This window comes from Peromyscus californicus, unplaced genomic scaffold, assembly GCF_007827085.1.
Source record: "Peromyscus californicus insignis strain IS unplaced genomic scaffold, ASM782708v3 Scaffold_18__1_contigs__length_77618521, whole genome shotgun sequence".
NCBI classification, from domain to species: Eukaryota; Metazoa; Chordata; class Mammalia; order Rodentia; family Cricetidae; genus Peromyscus; species Peromyscus californicus.
The window spans coordinates 57,856,451-57,878,251 of record NW_026294480.1 but is presented as its reverse complement, the minus strand read 5'-3'; the positions used below and the strand labels follow the sequence as shown (position 1 = coordinate 57,878,251).

Genomic DNA, 21,801 nt, shown 5'->3' with positions numbered 1-21,801 from the left:
AAAAGATTACTTCTTCCATGGTGGGAGTTTTCTACTCAATCTCTGAGTGACAGACGTTACCCAGTAGATGAGGGGCAAATGCCAATCTGGAAGCTGTATTAATCCATCATTCTCATGCTGAAAGAAACCATCCATTGAAAAGTGCTCTTTCCCAAGCATTGAAAGTCCAGTGAGTCCAACTCGTACCTGACATTCATAGGCAATTGAGACTTGACCTTATAAAAACAAATCCATTGACCATAACAAATGCTGTTTGCAGCTGGCTTTCCACACTGAACTTACTATGCACCCTTTACTGACAAACATATAGCACATCATTCCAGGAGCATTTCAGAGGAAGCCTTGGCATTAATGTTACCAGCACTGCCCAATGTCTAAGAAAGCACTCTGTGTAGAGTAGGTAGCCTCTTATCCCACGAAAAGATAGACCACATCTGTATTGCTGAGATAGGCCTGCAATGGAGGGGTGACTTGGAGGTAACTAACTCTCACTAGTCCATAAGGTACTAGTTGAATAAATAGTATCAGCTGAATTCTGGGAAGTGAAAATGAAAGTTTCAAAATAGTATTAGTTTTAAAAATTATTATTAGTTTTAATAAGTATATTAAAAATTCTGTGGTGACGAAACTACAACTTCAAAGGCAGGATGGACCTGAGTCCACTTCTGAGTTCCTGCGTCATATCACAGCAACCAGCTCACTTAGAGCTGTACCAAGTGCAAAAGACATTTGTCATGGCAAACTAGAGAGACCTAGGGCTGGCAAGGGCTGGGCATGTGGCCCTGAGCAAGGCATGGAAATGAGCTTTCAGTGGAGTGAATGGCTAGGGTAAATAACTTCCCAGGGTCTCTCCAGTTCTCAGGCTCCAGGATTCTAACCAGATCTGAGGCCTGGGCTGAAGGGCAAGTCTGACACCACTGTTTTTTAAATTTTGGTTCAAAGCAAGGGAATCCAGCGGCAGTCTCTCCATATGCAAATTACGTCAGGTAAACTTCCTGAACAGTTAAAAAGACAACTCCAAGGGACTTTAAATAGCAGCTTAGCGGGCATCTTTCTGTGGTAGATTTCAGGAGACAGTTGGCAGGCTCAAAGAGTTTAGCTTTCTGTGGAACAGTCATAGCCATATAGTAATTCAGACAGCAGGAGGAAGGGGAGCATGACATTCAGACCAAGTGGAGAATTTTGAACAATGAGGAGTTTGAAAGCTACAGTAAGGAGCAAATGTCTTCCTCAACTTAATCTCCAATACTGCCATCTCCATCGGTCCCTCCCAAGACCCGAGCGAGGGTTAGAGTCAGCCTTTCAGGCCAATGATCTGTCTCTAGAGGGTTTACTTGTAAATTCAAATGTGCACTGCAAGAATTACAATCAATCCGGTATTTTAGAGGAACATTCAGTAAATCGGTTTCTTTGGGACAAAGAGGACTTTAAGAGAAAAGAGTGCTACACCAACGAGGGTTATACATTAATGCCTGAGCAACATGTCTACCATCTCTGTTGGTGGGTCAGGTAGCCACTGTGGGAGAACTGGGGAAAGGAGCCCTCTACAAAGCAGTCAGGAAATGTAGGACAACTGGTCAACCAGAAGTGGGTCTGCCACCACCTTCCTCACAAATGCAAGCCCTACCAAATGCCATTTATGCATTGGCACCATATTTGAAAACCAGACAGTGGAACACAATTACAGAATCTTGAGCAGCTGCAGTACTGCCTACACTCAGGGGAGCCCCACAGGTTTTCAGCTTGCAGCAGAATTTTAATGGCCCCATGAGGGACACAGTAATAAAAGCGGCATCCGGCACCCTTATACTGCTAAACTAGAATAATCAGCAGTAACATGTGACTCTGAAGGGACTCCTTGAACAGTAGTTGATTCCAGGTCTTAAAGAAGTAATAATGAGAACAGGACAAAAACATCTGATTGTGTCCAAGGATTTTTCAAAGAATGCCAAGGGCAGGGCTACAAGGACAAAGGGGCTGACTAGGCTCCAGGGGGCTACAAGGACAAAGGCAGGACTCTGACTAACCAAACTCAGTCTATTCCATGCAGAAGGTATTAGACAGGCAGGGTGGTCCACACATGTAATCCCAGTACTCAGGAGGCTGAGGTAGGGGGATTGTGAGTTCAAGTCCAGCCTGAGTGATACAGAGATACAATGAATGAACAGGAAAATATTCACTTTGGTTCAGTCTTAAAAAGCCAGGAGTTGGAAATGACCAACAGCGTATAACACACAGTGTACACAGGGAAAGCTGTTAGAGGTGAGTAGTCCGTGCACAATTCTGTGTTTTGCTTTTTCAAAGGGGGCTTATGAAAACATGGGCACTTTGTTCTTTATCTGTTTGCGAAGCATAGGTAAGTACTTATGTTTCTACTACACATACCACAGGAAATGATAAAGACCAGGAACTCTGAATTAGCCAGAAAGTCTCCTCAAAGCAAAACAAGTGTCCCAAGGTAAGGAAGGAACGCAGAGCACAGGCCACGACAGAAATAACAGGTAGGAAAGGGGGTCCAAAAGCACTGAACGGTCAAGCAGCGGGGGACCCAGGAACCTGATCTGAGGTGCTAAATCAGCAACGGCCCGAAGAGCATCGAGTTATCCCCCCTCCCTTGTCTCCTAGGAGATGGAAACCTCTAGAAATTCCAGCTATAATTTTAAGAAGAAAACGAAAAAGGCATACATATGCTTCTAATAACATTAAAAGGCCAGGCTAATGCATCACTATGACAGGACAATGTGCTGTACAACACCGGCCAAGTGACACTTAGGGAATGAGTAGGGCAATGGGGAGGGGTAGACAGTAGAGAAAATCTCCCTGAAGCCACAGACCTAGAAATGAAAACGGTGTTGACTTACAAAACAGGTAAAGTCTAACCTGATGCTGGCAGACAGGTTCTGACTTACCTTCAGACAAGAGCCCAAAGTAAGGCCACGTTCAACAAGGAACAGGCCAAAAACTAGACTTAAAGGGGTGCCCTTTTATTTCTGGTGACGCTAAAAGTCATGTTGCCCCAGGGTAGGTGTCATGACATGATCCTAACGCTAGGGCAGGTCACGTTAGTGTGTGAATAATGGAAGCAAGAGCAAGCCTGCTCTGGATCTTTCCCAGCAGATTTCAGTGGTGAGCGAATAACCCTGATGAACATTTCATCTGCTCTGAAGGTATAGAAGGAAATCGCATTGTTTTAACAATCACATTATGGTTTCAATCATTTCAATATATTCAATTTTATAACTGTTTAAACATTTAACAGTTGCTGAATGTCACTTGTTATGTCTTTATAAACAGAGCATCAGACAACACACACACAGTGTTTTTCTGTGTATATAAAACGGCCTCCAGACATTTAAAAAAAAAAGGTGTAGTAACTCAGCTAGGCTTCCTGAACGGATTTCTTTTTGTTGCATAGGCTTTAGAACATTCCAAAAGAAGCCACAAAAGGAAAACATGCCCCATACAGATTTCAAGTCTAAAGTCACCAAAATAGTAACCGTGGTTTTTGTGTGATTTTGTGATTGTGACTGTTTTAGCTTTTCCTTCAGTATTCTTTCTACGTTTTCCAGTTTTTCCCCCCACAGTGAGAATATTCTAATTTTTTTTAAATAGGAAAAGAGGATAAATATTTCCTTGGAAAAAGAGGAGGCCACCCACCAAGAACGCAAGTCTCTCCCAATTAGGCCAAGTTTGAAAACGCCAAGCTAAGCTGGTAAAGGGGTCATGAGTGACAGGCAGTAAGGCTGGGATCAGGTGCCAGACAAAAAGGTTAAAAAAAAGGGGGGGAAGCAAGGGCAGGAACTCAGGGGTGCTTGGCTGTTAGCCCCACATCAGACTCCAGACAGGTTTGGTCAGAGTCAAAGCTAAATTTGTAGATCAACCAGCCCACAGGCTGGGGCAGGAGGGAGGCAGTGCCTGACAAGCAAAGCTACCTGGAGTGACCTTCCCTCCTGGCTCCTGACCTATCATCAGAACCTCTGACCTGCCCAATTCTCTACCAGGTCATGACAACTCTACTCCAGCCATGCTACGGCTGTTGTAACCACAATAACACATCGCTTCTAACTATGTCACGAGAGCAAACTGCACTCATTAAAGGGTTCCTTAAAGCTGCTCCCTGGCTGCCTTCTGAACGTGTCTTGCCCAGCCACAGAATCCCCGCCTCCGGGGAGTGACTGACAGCCTTCAAAACTACAGCCGGAGACAGCTGTATAGAACAGCCTCAGACACCCTTGGGATTTCTCAGTTCTTTCTCGAGAGGCAGCCACATAACATGTGAGGACAGAGAAAAGTGAGAGAGGGTCATCCACGGAAGAATGTGGTCAGATGTGTGACATGCATGACCACACTATATAACCTTTCCTGGATGTCAAAACAGGCATGGAGACCCCCGTGAAGAGTTATTGATAAAGACCCAGAACCATGACATCAGCATCGGCACACACATAGCAACAATAAGTGAGAAATGGCTTGTTTGTTTGTAAGCTGATCAAGCTATTATTTCATCTCTGGTAAATGTACATTTGTGAGCCCCTATGCCATTCTACATAGCTTCTTAGGAGCAAAGATTTCACCTGAAAGGAACTTAGCACACTAGCTCTTTGTAAGCTGGAGAACACATGGCCCACGTGTCCACTTCAGAAAACCAATTTAAACTCACACACGTTGCCCTGGGAGCATGGTATGGATCTGGAGATCACCACTGTGATATGTGGATTTAATATTAGTGGGCTTAGCAGCTCACAAAAACAGTACTAACTCACAGTGTTAAGTGACTGCCCCAAGCTTTGACGAGAACCCTCTGAGGAACACAGAGCAGCACATTTGAAAGCATATCTCAAAAGAAACACACATGGAGCTTTAAGAAAACCTATTGGGCCAGGTGGGGGTAGTACTTGCCTTTAATGCCAGCACTTAGGAGGCAGAGGCAGGTGGATCTCAGTGAATTCAAGACCAGTCTAGACTAGAGTGAGCTCCAGGACAATCAGAGCCACACCGTGAGACCCTGTCTCAAAAAACAAAACATCCCCCTGCCACCACCCCCAAAAAACCTTACTGGCACACTGACTCTCAGGAAGAGGCAAGCACAAAACAGGAGATCCCCCCTCCCTCACCTCCTGCAGAAATGATACCTTATTTTTCTTATTCTTTTTTAGACATTCTAAGTCATTACAAGAAAAGGAAAAGAGGAAGAAGGAGGCAGCCTGGCCAGGCTTATCTATAGGCCCTGTAGGGAGGCTGAGGCAAGAGGATGGAGAGCTTGAGGCCAGCCTGAGCTGTACAGTATGACCTTGTCCTAAATAAATAAAAGGAAAGAAAAAAATAAAGAAAAAGAGGGTGACAAGATGGCCTGGCAGGCCAAAGTGTTTGTCACCAAGCCCCATAACCCGAGTTTGATCCTGGGTACCTATGGGGTAGAAGGAGACACCCGACCCCTCCACATTGTTCTCTGCTTCCGCTTGTGTGCAGTGGCACATGTGTACCCAAAAGTGTGTGCACACGGGCACACACGTACACTGAAATAAGTAAATAAATGTAAAAGGAAAAAAAAAGGCGAGGAACCCACCATTTGGCCCGTATCTCACCAGCTGTCATATTCCAAAGCCAGCTCAAAAAAGAAAAACAAGAAGCTGGCTTCGGGGTGGGTTGGGGGTTGAATGCTATGTATGACATAATCAAAGTCTTCTCTAGGAGACTAGCTTTGTAATGAATTATTATAAAACCTTTTTCCTTTTCAGAAGAAGAAGAAAAAAAAAAGCCAGGAAGACGTTAATATAAACCCCAAGACAGAGGGTCCTGCCAGGAAAATGACTTCCAGTGATATAAACACAAGGCAGATGTTGTAAAGGAATTTAAAACTTCATCACACACGAAGTCTCCCAAGCTTCACCTGGGTGCACCAGACAACAGCCACAGCCGGCTTTTCACAACGGTTCTCGTTGTCATCTGAAATCCCCAGCTTTCCCAGGCCCATTAAAAAAAAAAATCATCTGTGCATTAGCAGCGCTTCAAGATTTTCAAAAATTATCAAGAACATTAAGTATATCTTGATCAAATTTAAAAACAATTTTTTGTGTTTCTTCTTTCTTAGAGTGTAAATTCTATTGAGCGGAAAGTTGAAAGAAATCATGCTTGTGCTACATTTTCTTATTGATGGGCCGAGCTGAATAACGGATAATTTAATGAGTCACCAGAGCAATCACAACTATGGAATCTGCTCACTGCCATGTTTCAGTGACATCTGCATACATCCGCACAACATTACTCTTTCCATTTTAATTCTCTCCTCGTTTTACTTAGGTCTTTCATTCATTTTTTTTTGTGTGTGTGTTATATTTTCAATAACATCAAAAACTTCAGAAACGTTTTTCAAGTTCAATGGCAGTGTTACACAGCAATTATTTTCAATTACCTTAATCTGTAGCAACAAATTCAAAACCGAACCTAATTTTTAAAGTTCTTGGGATTATGAAAGTTACTTCGGGTCTTTTACATGGAAACTGAGGTTGAAATCTGTTTGCGTTTTCCCCACCTTAGTGCGTGAATGCAATATATCATCCTTGGTATGTTTTTCCGATCGTAGACATCTGTCGTTTCTGGGTAAAATATCTGGAAAACAAAAGCAACAACTGCTTACGATGCTTTACTTCCTGAGGTATCAACTCCCCAGACAACTAGACCTTGGTTACCCTCGCTGGTCTGTAACCATTTAAATGGGGAGGCATCTCTTGCTGGTTGCCCTCCCAAAGCTCTGCTGAGCAATCCCATTGTACAAGCCCCTGTCCGGTGGCTGGCACGCCCCCTAGTGGCCAACCTTATAGCGGTGGGGCTCACAATCAGCCTTTCTAGAAGGCTGGGTAGCAGCAGCCTTTCACTGGGTACCCTCACACCTGTGCCCTCCTGAGGGCTTAGGAGCCTGAGAAGGAGACTTTCTTATGGCGACTTCATTACACTGTTAAAGACTTGGACGTGTATATATGATTCACGCACATATATTCAGATTTTCTTCTGTTTAGGAGTACATGAAGTCTGGGCTGGGTGGTGGTGGCACACACCTTTAATCCCAGCACTTGGGAGGCAGAGCCAGGTGGATCTCTGTGAGTTCAAGGCCAGCATGGGCTACAGAGCGAGATCCAGGACAGGCACCAAAACTACACAGAGAAACCCTGTCTCGAAAACCAAAAAAAAAAAAGAGTACATGAAGTCTGAAGGAAAAACACCTTTACCCCATCTTTTAGACTGTTACTATTAGCATTCTGGTATGTGTTTGCTTCTTTCATATATACATATGTAAATGTATGTATACATACATATATATACATATATATATAATTTAAAAAACTTTATGCATGTGTGAAAACCAATGTGTACACAGTATAAACCTGCTGAAAGGACTTGCTTGAAGCTGAATATTTTCCATCTCTTTGATATTCTATACGAACATAATTTCTGATAAATACTAATAATTTTCGCATTTTTGAACCACAGTCTAACCATTCCCCATGGCTAAACATTTATTTGTCTCTCAGTTCTTTTCCTGTTGCTGCAGTGAGCACCCTGCACCTGAACTTTCAGAGCATCTGATTCTTCTCCTGGGCGACCATCTAGACATGGAATTACCAAACCAGACGGTTTGAACATCAAGGCTTTTACATACACATCCACATTGCTCTTCCCTAAGCTCGACGCTAAAAGCCTGATAAGAAACAGATTTCAGACTGGGGTACCGAACTTTGTTTCTTAAAAAAAAAAAAAAAAAAAAAAAAAAAGAATTGGGCTTGAAGTTTCTAATATTAAGATAAGCACATTATCATCACTTGCTTTCAGTAAATATTTTATACAATTTGACATCAAAACTAAAATTAAATCATGTACCATATGTTAGTACTTTGATACTCAAGTGAAATTTTTCCACTGGACATTGGGAAAAAAAAACGGAGACGAGTGTCTCTCAAGCTAACAATGTCCTGTACAGTTGCCGTATGCTTAAAGAAACGGCTGCAGCCTGGGAAGTCTCAAGGCCCTTCCCAGCTGTCTTGTAACACATTTGCTGTCAAGGTGTCAGCGAGACGAGCACTTCAGATTCAGAAAACTGAGTTTGGGTTGAAAGTTCTAACGACTACGGCTCTGGCCTCACACCTCACTGTATTGTCTGCCAACTCTCCTCAGCCCCCTTTTCTTCACACAAGAATTTCTCCTTGGGAAATCCATAGGCCTTCCTGCACCAAGGAGGTGGAAATTAACTTACAGGTCATCAGACTGTTGGCATGCAACTCCATATCTCTAGCGCTTCATGTGGAGCTGAGCACAGACTGAGCACTTAACATTGATAAATGAAGGAATTTGTGGCAGCTCCCTACAAAGTCAGCTCAGGGCACTTAGTTTCTTGCCCTTGTAATATCTTCTCTCAGAGACCTCATGGTGAAAGTCAATGTTGAAACGGCTTGGAAAGATGCAATCATATCTTTCACACATCATGAAATTGTCCTAATCAGATGTTTCTTCACCAAAAAAAAAAAAAAATTCTATTTGAAGTTCTCTCTTTAATTTTTTTTTAACCACCCAAGTCCTCATTTAGCACTTGATAAGTCACAATTAATTGTTTTTATGTGGGAACTAGTGTTCAGAAGGGAGCAAGCAGCATTTATGTTTTGGGGACTAGTTGATGGAAAATGGCAGAATGAATTGAACGCTGGCAATTTTGAAGAAAATGAGACTGAAGTAAAGTAGGCATGAGTAAGAGGATGTTGAAAAATACCACGTGGGTGCAGGGAACTGAACTGAGGGGTCCTCTGAAAGCAGGCAGCAATCTCCCCTGCTACAGCATCCCTCTAGCCCTTGCTGTGGTGGTGTTTTCAGGAACTGAGCCTAGGGCTTCACATATTAGGCAAGTAATTTACCACTGCATTGCATTCCCAGCCCACACAGTTAATATTTTTAACAGCAAACCTGGATTAATAATAAAATAATAACAGGGGTATTTATAAGTCAGCTTATTCCTTTGCCCCTTGTCTTCAAGATGACAGCTTATAAATCATTTCTTTAAAGTAGCTATATGTCCCATGTAACACAAAGGATGGAGGCCTTGAGCCAGATGAAAATGTGTCTCAAGGACAGGAAACTTAAGTGAAAAAAGCCAGCCCCAAGAGGTCACTCACCATATGATTCCAATAATATCCCAATCGCAGACTGACAAAAATGGCGGTGATGGAGAACAGTTAGTGATTGCCAGGGACAGCCTGGGGGAGGGATGTAGATAAAAGCCCATTTCCCTGTGCTGACTGCGTCTGGATAGGGGCACGCAAATTCATTCATGGAATGCCACTGCCTAGAGCGATACACTCACACTCTTGCGAACAAATGCTATGTGAGAAGAAAAGCTGAATAAAGCCAGTGTTCTAGTTTATATGCGTACCCCATGGCAGCTGGGTGTGTGTGTGATTCATGCTGATCACCCCACTATTCAGAAGCTGAGGCAGGAGGACTCCCCAAGTTTGAGGCCAGCCTGGGCTACACAGTGAATTTCAAGGCAGCCTTAGTTACATAGACCCTGTCATAAAAAAGGAAAAGAAAATACCCCACATAAAATACTCGAATTTCTAGCTAACACTGTACCACAGTTATAAAAATGTCAGCACTGAGAGAAGCTGAATCATGGCTGCACAGAGACACACTATTTTTGAAAGTTCCTGTGACTCCATAATCCTTTTGAAATCAAAGTAGTCCTCTGATTTCCATCAAATGTAATTTCCTCATTTCCCCCATGTGTCTATTTCTTCTCTCTTTGAATTTACCAAGTGCTGAATGCTTACTGATTGAATTTTACTTGGCTGATCTATTTTAGGAGTAACAGCTACAAGCCTCTAACCTTCCAGATTTAAAGTGATACCATGATGATTTATGCTAATAATTATAAAAATAAATATATGGGCCAGGGAGATGGCTCCGCAGATAAAAATACTGGCTATGCAAGCCCGATGACCTACGTTTGATCCCCAGAAACCACATCAGAAGCCAGATGAAGTGGAATGCATTTGTAATTCTAGCACTCTGACAGTAAGACGGGACGTGAGACAGGAGAATTGCCTGGAAATTCACCGGCCAGCTAGCCTGGAATATACAAGACAAGAGATGCCTTGCTTCAATGGGGTGGAAAGCAAGAAAGGACCCCTGAACATAGTACTTTGACCTTCACACGCCCTGGCTCATGTGTACTTGTGTACATGTGCACATGCACAAAGACACATAAAACAGATAAAAAAAATTAAATTACAACAATTTATTTTGTTTTGTTTTGTTTTTTTGTTTTTCGAGACAGGGTTTCTCTGTGTAGCTTTGCGCCTTTTCCTGGAACTCACTTGGTAGCCCAGGCTGGCCTCGAACTCACAGAGATCCACCTGGCTCTGCCTCCCAAGTGCTGGGATTAAAGGCGTGCGCCACCACCGCCCGGCAAATTACAACAATTTAAAGCAATGTACAGAAAAGAAGCTGACTATCTGGTCAACCATCAGCTAAAGCCAGTTCCAACCTGGTTTAATTTAGACACACTTTCACCTGTCTGCCCTATAGCTGCACCCCTACTTCACTGTGAATTTTTGCCATGTGTATTTTTGTGCAGGTTTTCCCATGTGCTCGAGTCTGCAGTGACATGTCTCAGGCGGCCAAGTCAGTTTTCACAGCAAGGCGTTTGTGCGTGACTTTTTCGATTCCCCGTTTACTGCCTGCTGTGAGAAAGCTTACCTTAGGTAGTCCAATGGCCTCCATAGCTCTTAACCACTGCACGGTGTTATCTGTGTGTCGAAAATGAAGGCCAGATTTCTAATATGATAGGAGAAAGAGAAAAGAAATATGAGCTCACAGAACAAGAGAGTCATCTGCAATATTTATTTCCATTACTAGAATGCTATTCCATCATGCTTCTTCAAGAACAGTCATTAATGCTCATGTCAAACAAACCCAGACACAAGAGAAAGACTAGATGGGACATCAGCAACACCCTAGTTATCTGTGATGGGCTATGTTAGTCTCTATAGATCACATTTCGAAGTAATTCTGAACTTGAATTTTGAACACCACATAATAACTACCATACACCTCAGGATGTTTTGTGAAACATGTATGCACAAGTTCGTGTTCACATGTTGTCAAGATCTTAGTAATTATGACTGAGAAGTCTAGCAATTTCAGGTAAACTAGATGGGATTTTCATTTTAAGTTATAATTATTATTATCTTTGTCTTTTTCTTTTCATTGAGACGACTATGTTGCTCTAGTGGGCCTGAAATTTGATATGTAGCCCAGGTTGGCCTCGAACTTGTGGCACATCTCTGGCCTCTGCTTCCTTCCTGAGTGCTAGAATTACAGGCATGCACCACCATGTCCCAGCTCTAAACAGGATTTTTTAGAAAGCTAAATACGCCCTCCCACCCTTCTCATGGATGTCTATCTCTACAGGAACCCTGCAAGGTAGAAAGAAGAAAGCACAAACCATTCTATAATTCAGGGCTAATTTTAATGTATGTTACTCATTTTAATATTAATCCTGGCCTTGCACAAGAAGTAAATATTCAGCAGAAATGCCATTTGACCTTTTTCTACATAGGAAAAAGTCTTTCTGTGGGCCTCTCATCACAGCACACATGTTCCAATCAGACAGCTACTTCGTGAAGTTACATCAAGTAATGAGCCACAAAGAGCCTTAAACTGTCTTGCATTTTTCACCTAATGCATAATAGAATGTTATCTATTTCACATTAATTTGAAATGAGTATGCAAAAAAAAATAACTATAGCAAGCTTCATCATGCAATTAACACCAATGGTAGATAATTACATTCAACAAGACTGGCTCGTCCTGCCTTCCCCGAGCTTCCAAAACTGAAGAGTTTACTCAATCAAAGGCATTCCCATTGCTGTTACAAATTATAAACATAAGCAATTTAATATTCAACAAGTGCTTAATAAGAGTCACTATTTGTGATTGTACAATGTGTTTTAGGTACTTTATGTAAATTATTTCTAATTTTCCAAATACCTTTCAGCATTCTCACTAGTTCTACTTTTAAAGTATAAGGAAAGCCAGATCAAAAAGATAAAATGATTTGTCTAAAGTTCCATATCTCTAAGAGGGAGTTGGGAGCCATGATGGGGTCTCTGAAACCTCCTGAGTGCCAACATTCCCCTGCCCCAGGGGCGGTGAGAGGGAGGGGAGAGGGGATCTAATGATTGCTTGGTTGCTCTTCAGAAGGAAGAAAGCAGGTGTTATAGATAAATTAGATAAAAAAGAGGGAAATCATAGAGTCTAGAGTTCACAGTCAGGCCACAGTGTTTCTTTATAACAGCGTGAATGTTTGCAGAATTCCAGCAGACATTGGACAAGAGCAATCTGTGGCCACAGGAGAACAAGGCAGACACAATCTTTGACTAAGTCTGAGTGGAAACGGAGATGAGGGCCACCAGCACACAACTTCATTAAATGTTTTCCTATCGAACACGGTAAGTGCCTTCGTGGAATACGGCTGGCATGTGATGTATTCTGGTTTTGTAAATGACAATCTAGTTCCCATTCAGTCTTCTCTCTTCTTTGTAAAAATGACCACGACTCTAAATGGATGCCACTTCCTGACAACACCCAAAGAAAACTGATCTGTATCTTCCTAAGTCCACATTAAAATCACCCAACAGGAGCCCTGATTGGTGTGCTAAGACCCTTCACCCGCTCTCCTCTCTGTGGCGTTATGAATGCCCATTTCTTCTCTTGTTCCAATGAGTTAATTAAACGACTTTTGTTAGCTCGAAATTGTGTTCTGGAGTCAACAGTGGTTTGACCTTCAACAATCCCAAATCACGAGATGAAAACCACTATTTCTCTTGAGTGGTCTTGTGAGGTAAGGAATCTCAGACAAACTGCAAATCCCCCCATGCCTTCCTTTCTCAGCCCTAAGATGCTCTTCTGAGCTGGGGAGATCACAATGGGAACACTGAGAAAGTCCCTGGTTGCAGAGTCTAGCTGGAAATGCAGAGGGCGCCACTCCAAGCTAGGCTGGTAACTTTCCCTCACCTGTAAGGTCAGCAAAAGGTCTCCACTCTGTACAGAGGGGTGGGCTGAAAAAGTGGGTACTTCCTCAGAAATCTAACACATTTCAGATTCTTCATCTCAAACAACCGAGAAACACTGACTTCAGAACCCTGAGGTCCATTTCCACTTGTTTAAAAATTATGCCTGTAAGTGGGCTGCAGCAGGAACTGTCTCAGTCTATGGACTTGCTTCGATTAGTATGAAAATTGGGTTTCTAAATGAACTCAAGATAATCTCATCCATTGTAGTTCTTTTTGGAGTCTTTTTAAAATCAGTCCTAAATATTAATATGAGATGAAATAACATGACTATGATCACATTTATCCAAGTCTACCTAATGTGCTTATATTTCATGTGGAACAATATATTCTTTCTTCTAATTTCATATTGCAGGTATGTGCTCATTCTCTATTACTGAACTGTTTCACCGCAAGCAAATGAAGTTCATCCTGTTTCAATTACATAGATGAGAAATTATGCAAATATTCTTTGGGTCTAACTTCCTGTACCACCAGATCTACATGATAGGTCAGGACTCCAATATTTATCCCACAATGCTAATTTTATAGATGAAGAAGCTGAGGGTACTAATGTGTGAGACACTCCAACCATTCATGCTTAACATAACAGACCCGGAGTCAGAAGGCTTTCTGAGGGCCAGCTTGTCACTTACCACAGTCTTTAATCACCTGGTAAGAAAGTTTCAGTGAGATTATCTACATTATTTATCTCCGCTGTATTAGTTTGACCCACGGTCATGTCTGTAGGGATCTGTCTTGATTCAGTTAAAGGATATGGGAAGACCCAGTGCTCTGTGGAAGGCCCCCTTCCCTGGGTTTGTGTCCTAGAGAGTGGAGAAGGTGAGCTAGCATGGATGTATTCAATTCTTTCTATTCTTGACTGTGAAGTCCTTGACACCTTGACTTCCCTGCTATGATGGACTGTAACCTGGAACTGTGAATGAAAATAAAGCCTTTGTCCCCCAAGTTGCTTTTTGTTGGGGTCGACTATCACATCAACAGAAGTCATTAAGGTAGAACAGGCTCTTCTTGGTACCCCAATTCCAAGTTCAGACACTGTTCATTCTGCTGTTCACAGTGGCTAAGAACAAGTATGGCCCTCAGTGAACATACTCCAGCTGTTCAGCTGTGGCTGAACTTTCCTGAGTCTTTTACTAAGTTCCCTCTCAACATGTTCTCCCCGCTCTCCACCCTGACCACACATGGATGATGTGTTAGTTAACACTGACTGTCAACTGGGCAAGATCTAGAATCCCCAAGGAGACAAAGCTCTGGGCATCTTTGAATTTCTAGAGTGGGGTTAACTGAGATGGAAAGACCCACCCTAAATATCCGATGGGCTGAGAGGCTTGGACTGAATAAGGAGAAAGCAAGCTGAGCTCCACGGAGTCCTCCCTTTCTCCCTCCTTCCTGCCGAGGAGTGTTCCTGCCTATGCTTCTGCCACTATGAGCCTCTCACCATGATGGACCACACCCTCAACTGGGAGCCCAAGGACACCCTCCCTTCAGTTACTTTTTCAAAGGTGTTTTGTGGCAGGGACAAGAAAAATAACTAAGACAAACAGCTTTCTTCTCCTTCTTTCTAATCTCAGGGTAAACCTTCCAACGAAGAAGCTCAGCTCCTACCCATTGCCATCTGTCAATACCGACTACCATGTTTTCTGTACGGACTGGTCACAAGTTACAACTGCATAGTGATAGTCTACCTAACCACGAGCACCATAACATCAGAACTACTCTGCTATTATCACCTAGAACAGTGCTGGGCACAGGGCAGGTGCTGGGGAGTGTTGGATAGAAATGAATTCTACTCCATACAGATTGGATATCCCTTATCAGATGTCCTTGTGATGCAAAGTGTTTCAGATTTCAAAGTTGTACAAATGCTGGGATATTTGTATAGACATTATCAGTTGAGCACCTCTAGTCCAAAAATCCAAATTTAAATGCTCTGATGTCCAAAACCCTTGGAGTATGGCTGGCTCTTAGAGTTTCAGACTTGAGACCATTTCAGACTTTAGATTTTCAAACATGGAAGTTAACTTGCATGTGCTTCTCTCATAGCGCACCTTCACCTTCTCTTTCTGTATTATCATGTGCTTTCAAATCTTCATACAACCTAAGACTCTCCTATAGGTGAATCTCAGAAAACCAAGCGATGGGACTCAATTCAGCAGTGAGGGGCAAGAGTTCAGTTTGTGCACACACTCCTCAGGTAGCCCTGCAGTAGGTCCTCAGAGGCAGAAGGTCAGACCCTAAGCACCTGGAGCAAGTTCCAAGGTATAGTGGCTTGAATAAGAAATGCTCGCCCCCCATAGGCTCAGACATTTGAATACTTGGTCCCCTGTTGAATATTTGGTGGAGCTGTTGGGGAGGTTTAGATGGTATGGCCTTGCTGAAGGAAGTATGTGACTGGGAATGGGCTTTAAGAATAAAATGCCTTGCTGTTTCTAGTTTGTTTTCCCTGCTTCATTCCTGGCATTCAAGACATAGGCTCTCAGCTTCCTGTTCCTGCTGCCATGCCTAATGCTTGTTGCCATGCCTCTATTCTGGCATTATGGACTCTTATCCTTCTGGAATCATAAGCCAAAATCAACTGTCTTCTATAAGTAGTCTTGGTTATGATGGGTTTTTTATCCACAGCAACTGAATAACAACTAATATAAAAGTTAGTACTTGAGAATGAGCTGTTGCCATGAAGAACCTGACCATGGTGTTTTGTTTTGTTTTGTTTTGTTTTGTTTTGTTTTGTTTTGTTTTGAGGAATGTGGAAGGCCTCGGAACTAGACGAGTAAAGAGGACTAATGCTTCTAAAGTAAGGCTTAACAGATTGCCCTAGTAGGAACCTGGAAGACAGTGCTGGAAGTGAAACAGACAGTAGAGGCCTGGCTCAAGAGATTTCAGAGCGAGGCAAGAATTTTAACAGCAACTAGGCTAGTAGAGGCCAATGCTGGCTAGATTTCATGTCAACTTGACACTGGCTAGAGTAATGTTGTAAGAGGGAACCTCAGTTGAGAAAATGATCCCATCAGATTAGATTATCCAACAGGCAACCTTGTTGGGTATTTTCTTGATTGATGATTGTTGTGAAAGGGCCAATCTCACTGTTGATGGTGCTACCCCGGTAGGCTGTGGTCCTGGGTGCTATAGTAAAGCAGACTGAGCAAGACACGAAGAGCAAGCCAGTAAGCTGCACTCCTTTGTGACCTCTGTTTCAGTTCCTCCCTCCCTCCAGGTTCCTTGAGTTCCTGTCTTGACTGCCTTTGGTGGTGGACTGCGACCTGAGATTTGTAAGCTGGAACAACCCTCTCCTTCCAAAGTTGCTTTTGAAAATGATGTTTTATCACAGTAATAGAAACTCCAACTAAGACAAGGTCATTCCTGTGATATTTTGCAAAGAATCTAACTGTGTTCTGCCTGTGTCCTAAGAACTTGTTGCAGGCTAAGTTAAAAAGCAATAGACAAATTTCTTCAACAGAGGCAATTCAAAGGCAAAATAATATTGACTCTGTGGTGTGATTATTATTCATCAGTCTTATGAAGGTCTACAATGAGAAATAACAAGTGGGGCAGAAAGAAATATAAAATGTATGGTCTGAAGTGAAACAGAGCACCAGGAACTAAAACCAAGGCTTGTGCTGAAAGAGGTCAGATTATCACCAGTTAGCAGAGAGGCATGGCCTGTACTGAAATAAAGGGAGGGGTGCTCTCAAGGCAAGGCCACACCTTGCTAAACTTTCAACTTGTCAAATAGTCTAAGGTGCTTTTCTGCTCCTAGAAATCAACAAAATAAAAGCTCTAATGCTAATGTGGTTCATTGGGGGTGGAGACCACCCCAAGCTGGCAGCCACACTGGGCAGTGTTAGTCACATTATGCTGCGTCAGAGGCATAGAGGACACAAGAGTGAAGAGGCTGTGGTTTCTCTCTCTGCAGTTCTAGAGAGCTACTGAGGCCGGGCAGCATGTGGCAAGGGAGTAGCCGAATGAAGGCCCTGAGAGGCCACTGCATGAAGCTGTAAAAATGGAGGCCAGGGTTATAGTGGAGATCCCAAAATGTTGGAGATGGCAAAGTTGTTGGACATCTGCCAAGGAAAGCTACATAAAGGGAATGGAATCAGCATAAAAGAAAGATACAGGTGTGGGTAGCAAAACTTGAGAAGAGGCTCTACCTAAGCCCTTTGAAACTAAAGTTCGAGACATGGGACACAGAACTGTAGTATTTGGAGTTTGTCTTGCTGCGTTTTAGTCTTGCTTTGGTCCAGTATTTCTTCACTATGCCCCCATTCCTCCCTTTTGGAATGACAATGTATATTCTGTGCCACTATATGTTGGAAGGCTATAATTTGCATTTTGATTTTATGGGGGGTGGGTTACAAAGATGAAATTGCCTTGAATCTCAGAAGAGACTTTGAACCAGTGCCTAGTCTGTGGAAGACTATGGGGACTTTTGAAGTTAAAATAAATGCATTTTGCACTATGACATGGCTATGAGACTATGCATGGTAGGGAGTAGACTATAATGGTTTGAATGAGAAATGTCCCCCATAGACTCAGGCATTTGAACATTTGGCCCTTGTTATGGTACTGTTTGGGAAGTTTAGGGGGTTGGAGGAAGTATGTCAGTTGGGGTGGGCTTTGAGAGTAAAAAGCCTTGCTATTTCTAGTTTGTTCTTTCTGCTTCATGCTTGACATTCAAGATGTATGCCCTCAACTTCCTGCTCCTGCCGCCATGTCTAATGCTTGTTGCCATGACTCTACTCTGCCACTAGGGACTCTTATCCCTCTGGACTGAAGCCAAAATAAACTCTCTTTTATTAAGTTGCCACGGTCATGGTGTTTTATCACAGAAACAGAAAAGTAACTCATACACAAGGGAAGCACACAGACATGATGAAGGCTGCTGCTGGCTTACTTGAAGCTGACATATAGTCCTTCACCTATTTGCCAAGCCCCTGCCATGGGCCAACTTCTGCACTACTCACTGTGGACAGCACAATGAGTACAGGACAATCTTCAAAAAATTATTTTACATTTAATTTGTGTGTGTGTGTGTGTGTGTGTGTGTGTGTGTGTGTGTGTGTGTGTGTGCGCGTGCAGATGGACATGCCATGGCACTTGTATGGAGGTCAGAGGACAATTTGCGGAAGCCAGTTTTCTCTTTCCGCCATATTTGTCCCAGGGATCAAACTTGGGTCATCAGTTGTATTTGGCAGCAAGTACCTTTACCTACTGAGCCACCCTGCCAGACCCTAAGAGAATCTTTACCATACACCAAGGAGTGTCCAAGGGAGACAGTAACAGGTGCCATACCACATATAGTGTGGCCACATATCCTAGTACAGAGGATGGTGTTGCCTACAAATGGAGAACTCATACCTGGAAGGCTCATATGTAGTACCCAGGACATCTTTTTAACCCTAAATCAATGAGGCACCAGCGTTCTATGCTTGCTGCTGAAAGGACCGAACAGATGCCATAACAGGCTACTCAGTCTTCTCTCAGAAATCAGGCCTCAATTTCAGTTTCCTGAGACTTGAGCAAGCAGTCTCTGGGAGGGCCGTGAACAAAAGACATAGTCCTTACAGTAGCTCCCTTTCTGCACGTACTCTGACTGCTCAAGGTTCAGCCAGCTGTTTACTGTCTGGGACCCCTCACCAACTTAGAGCTACGTGCATGTGTACATCAATGTGAACATGTGAGGCCAGCCAGCCTCCATGGCAGCTCAAGGACAGAGCCTGGACCACTGAGTCAGCTCCCACAGTCAGTACATGCTAGGCCAGCCAGCCTCCATGGCAGCTCAAGGACTGAGCCTGGGACTTCTCCAGGCCTGCCCAAAAATGGATTACTGTAACCCCCAACTAACCATAGCCAATTAAAAGTTACTAACATGATTGTCACTTGCATAAACCAATCCTGAGTCTGTTCCTATGTAGTCTATAGACCCCAAGCCCGCTTGCTTTAAAAACCCTGCCCCATTGCTACTCGGGGTCTCTCCTGCTCTGCTGCTGCGTCAGACGGACGGAGAGTCCCGAGTTAACGCCTCACAATAAAAAGACACTTTGCTTTTGCATCGGATTCGGTCTCTTGGTGGTCTTTGGGGGACTCCAGGTACAACGATGTCCAACAAAGAAGACGAAAGCTGTTGTGCCTAACACCGTGTCCTTCAGGAATCAAGGACTCGACCTACCGTGGGGATGCTGTGTCTAACTGGAGGTTGTTTTACAGTGCACTGAGAGCCTTGCTTTCTGAACTCATGGTTCTCCAGGTGGCACACTGAAGCGTCACACTCGCGTTAGGGGGCATCCCTTATGTTAAACATCCTTATTGTCATCTTACAATTTAGGGATCCTTGTAGAGACCATACAGTGGGCTCTTGCCCCAAAGCACTCAAGGACAGGAAGTTGTATCATTTACTCATGAAGGTTTATCTTTTTGTTACCATATCAAAACCAAAAAGACTCTAATGTGAAATTTTATGATCACATAGAAAACTAAGAATTTCTATCATGCAAAAGCTTCTCTCAAAAAAAAAAAAAGCTGCTCTCCAGAGATTCCACTGAGCGCATCTACCCCCATATACACCTGTATATATGCAAAAACGCATACATACATGTATGTATACCATATACACATACACACACACACACACACACACACACACACACACACACACACACACACACACACAAAGGAAGATCAAGTTTCCAAGGAGTTTTGAACCCTTGACTTGTAGAGAACAAGCTTTGGCATCTTCTGTGACAGACCACCACACGTTCTTCTAAAGTGGCTCTTGCAGATACATCTGTAACACAGGAAGGAACCTTTCAGCTTGGTGTCTGCAGCTTCCCTCCCCCTCTTAGTGGAAAAGCTCAGACACAAAGAAGACAGGTAACGGAGTCAACTCCCACTGTCTATCAGCCGGCTTCCATAGTTACACATTCATGGCCAGTTTTACATCATCTACCTTCCCTTTCCCCAGTGATCTTAAAAGAAAATAGCATTTGATCTGAAAATCTTTCAATCTCTCTGAAAGAACAAGATTCTTTTTTAATATAAGATTGATATTTACTATGATATTTGTCTCCCTAACCCTACTCCTTTCAAGTTTAAATAAGAGCATTTTCATCCAATTGGGTCATTTCCAACCCCCACTCCACCCCAAAGGTAACAGCAATATTTATTTTCTGATTCTTCCCAAGTTAGTCATGAAAGAATTCTTAAAACTACTTATGTACAAAAAGGTTAGCCTTTTGTATGTGTGTATGTGGTTGTTTTAAACACCAAATAGAAAAATGTTCCCATCTGACTTTTCAATATCATTTTGCCCTAAGTCTTCAGGACCACAAGTTCAAAGAATATTTGTTTGATGAAACTTTTTTAACAACCACATTTTATTAGTATACGTTAAAGATGTATACTAAGGCAGTGAGTGGTTCTCAACATATGGGTCAGGATCCCCTTTAGAGGGTCAAATGACCTTTTCACAGGTTCTCATATCAGATATCCTGCATATCTGATACTTACATTATAATTCATAATAGCAAAATTACAGTTATGAAGTAGCATAATGATATTGAAAAGTCAGATAGGAACATTTTTCTATTTGGTGTTTAAAACAACCATACACACACACACACACACACACACACACACACACACACACACACAAGGCTAACCTTTTTGTACATAAGTAGTTTTAAGAATTCTTTCATGACTGATTTGGGAAGAATCACAAAATAAATATTGCTGAAATAATTTTATGGTTGGAGATCGCCACAACATGAGGAACTATATTAAAGGAGCATTAAGAAGCATTAAGAAGGTCAAGAACCACTGGGCTAAGAGTCTCATTATGACATTTTTATAAAATTATATAATGTATTTTGATTATATTCACCCCTATTTCCTTCCCCCCCAATTGCTCTCCTCCCTCTTGTCAACCAGCCCCCCTTCTATTTTCATGTCTTATTTTTGGTCTGTGACCCTATGAGTCTAGAGTTACTACAGGAGCATGGGTGAGGGACTAGTTAAGGTACACAAGCCACTTACCGGTGGTTACACTACTAGAGAAAAGCATCCTCTCCTCTCCCAGCCACCACTAACTATGAATCCCCAGGGAGGAGTTTATTTTGCATATTTTCCTCCTTCAGGAGAGTTGGAGGACCAGTACATTGTGACGGTGGTAGAAAGGAGGCAGGACAAACTCTTAATTTTACAGTCATCGACACTAATACAGATGACCTCCATGAAGGAATAACAGCAGAAGCTTTGGGAACCCCCAAACAGGGGCCTCTCAGCCTTAGCCTGGAAACAGAACACATTCTTTCTTAAAATGCTTCAGCCTCAGCAATGACTGTTAACAGGCTCCAAAGACCAAGGACACCCCCACCCCCCCATCCTTACAGAACAGTAGGAATGTAAGAGGGCAAGGAAAAGACATGCCAAATCTGCATTTAGCCCCCGGGTGACTGGTTACCTTATAACGTGTCTGTTCCACGTCATAGATCTTCTTCTCTGATACCATTTTCGGGGCAAAGAACTTGGCTAACTTGGCAAGGTAGACTCCATTCCGGAGCCCTTCTTCCAGTTCAGTGGTTGGTGGCAATTCTTCAACCAAGCAGACTTCCATCCATCTGAAAAGATCAGAAAACACTGAAGCGAATCCAGGCAGGTAACACTCTGCAAAAGCGACGCGCAGTGCTTC

The 21,801-nt window shown here is 42.8% G+C and overlaps 1 protein-coding gene across 3 annotated transcripts in view; it reads right to left on the bottom strand.

Annotated features, from left to right (window-relative positions):
* The window catches only part of Iqgap2 (IQ motif containing GTPase activating protein 2), a 277,678-nt gene that overhangs the window by 119,889 nt on the left and 135,988 nt on the right, over positions 1-21,801 (bottom strand). For all 3 annotated transcript variants that reach the window (XM_052743525.1, XM_052743527.1, XM_052743528.1), the window contains exons 3-5: positions 21,574-21,730; positions 10,741-10,818; positions 6,533-6,609 (exon numbers count right to left, since the gene is read on the bottom strand). In XM_052743525.1, coding sequence (XP_052599485.1) covers positions 6,533-6,609; positions 10,741-10,818; positions 21,574-21,730 — 312 coding nt within the window. The remainder of the gene's footprint in view (positions 1-6,532; positions 6,610-10,740; positions 10,819-21,573; positions 21,731-21,801) is intronic.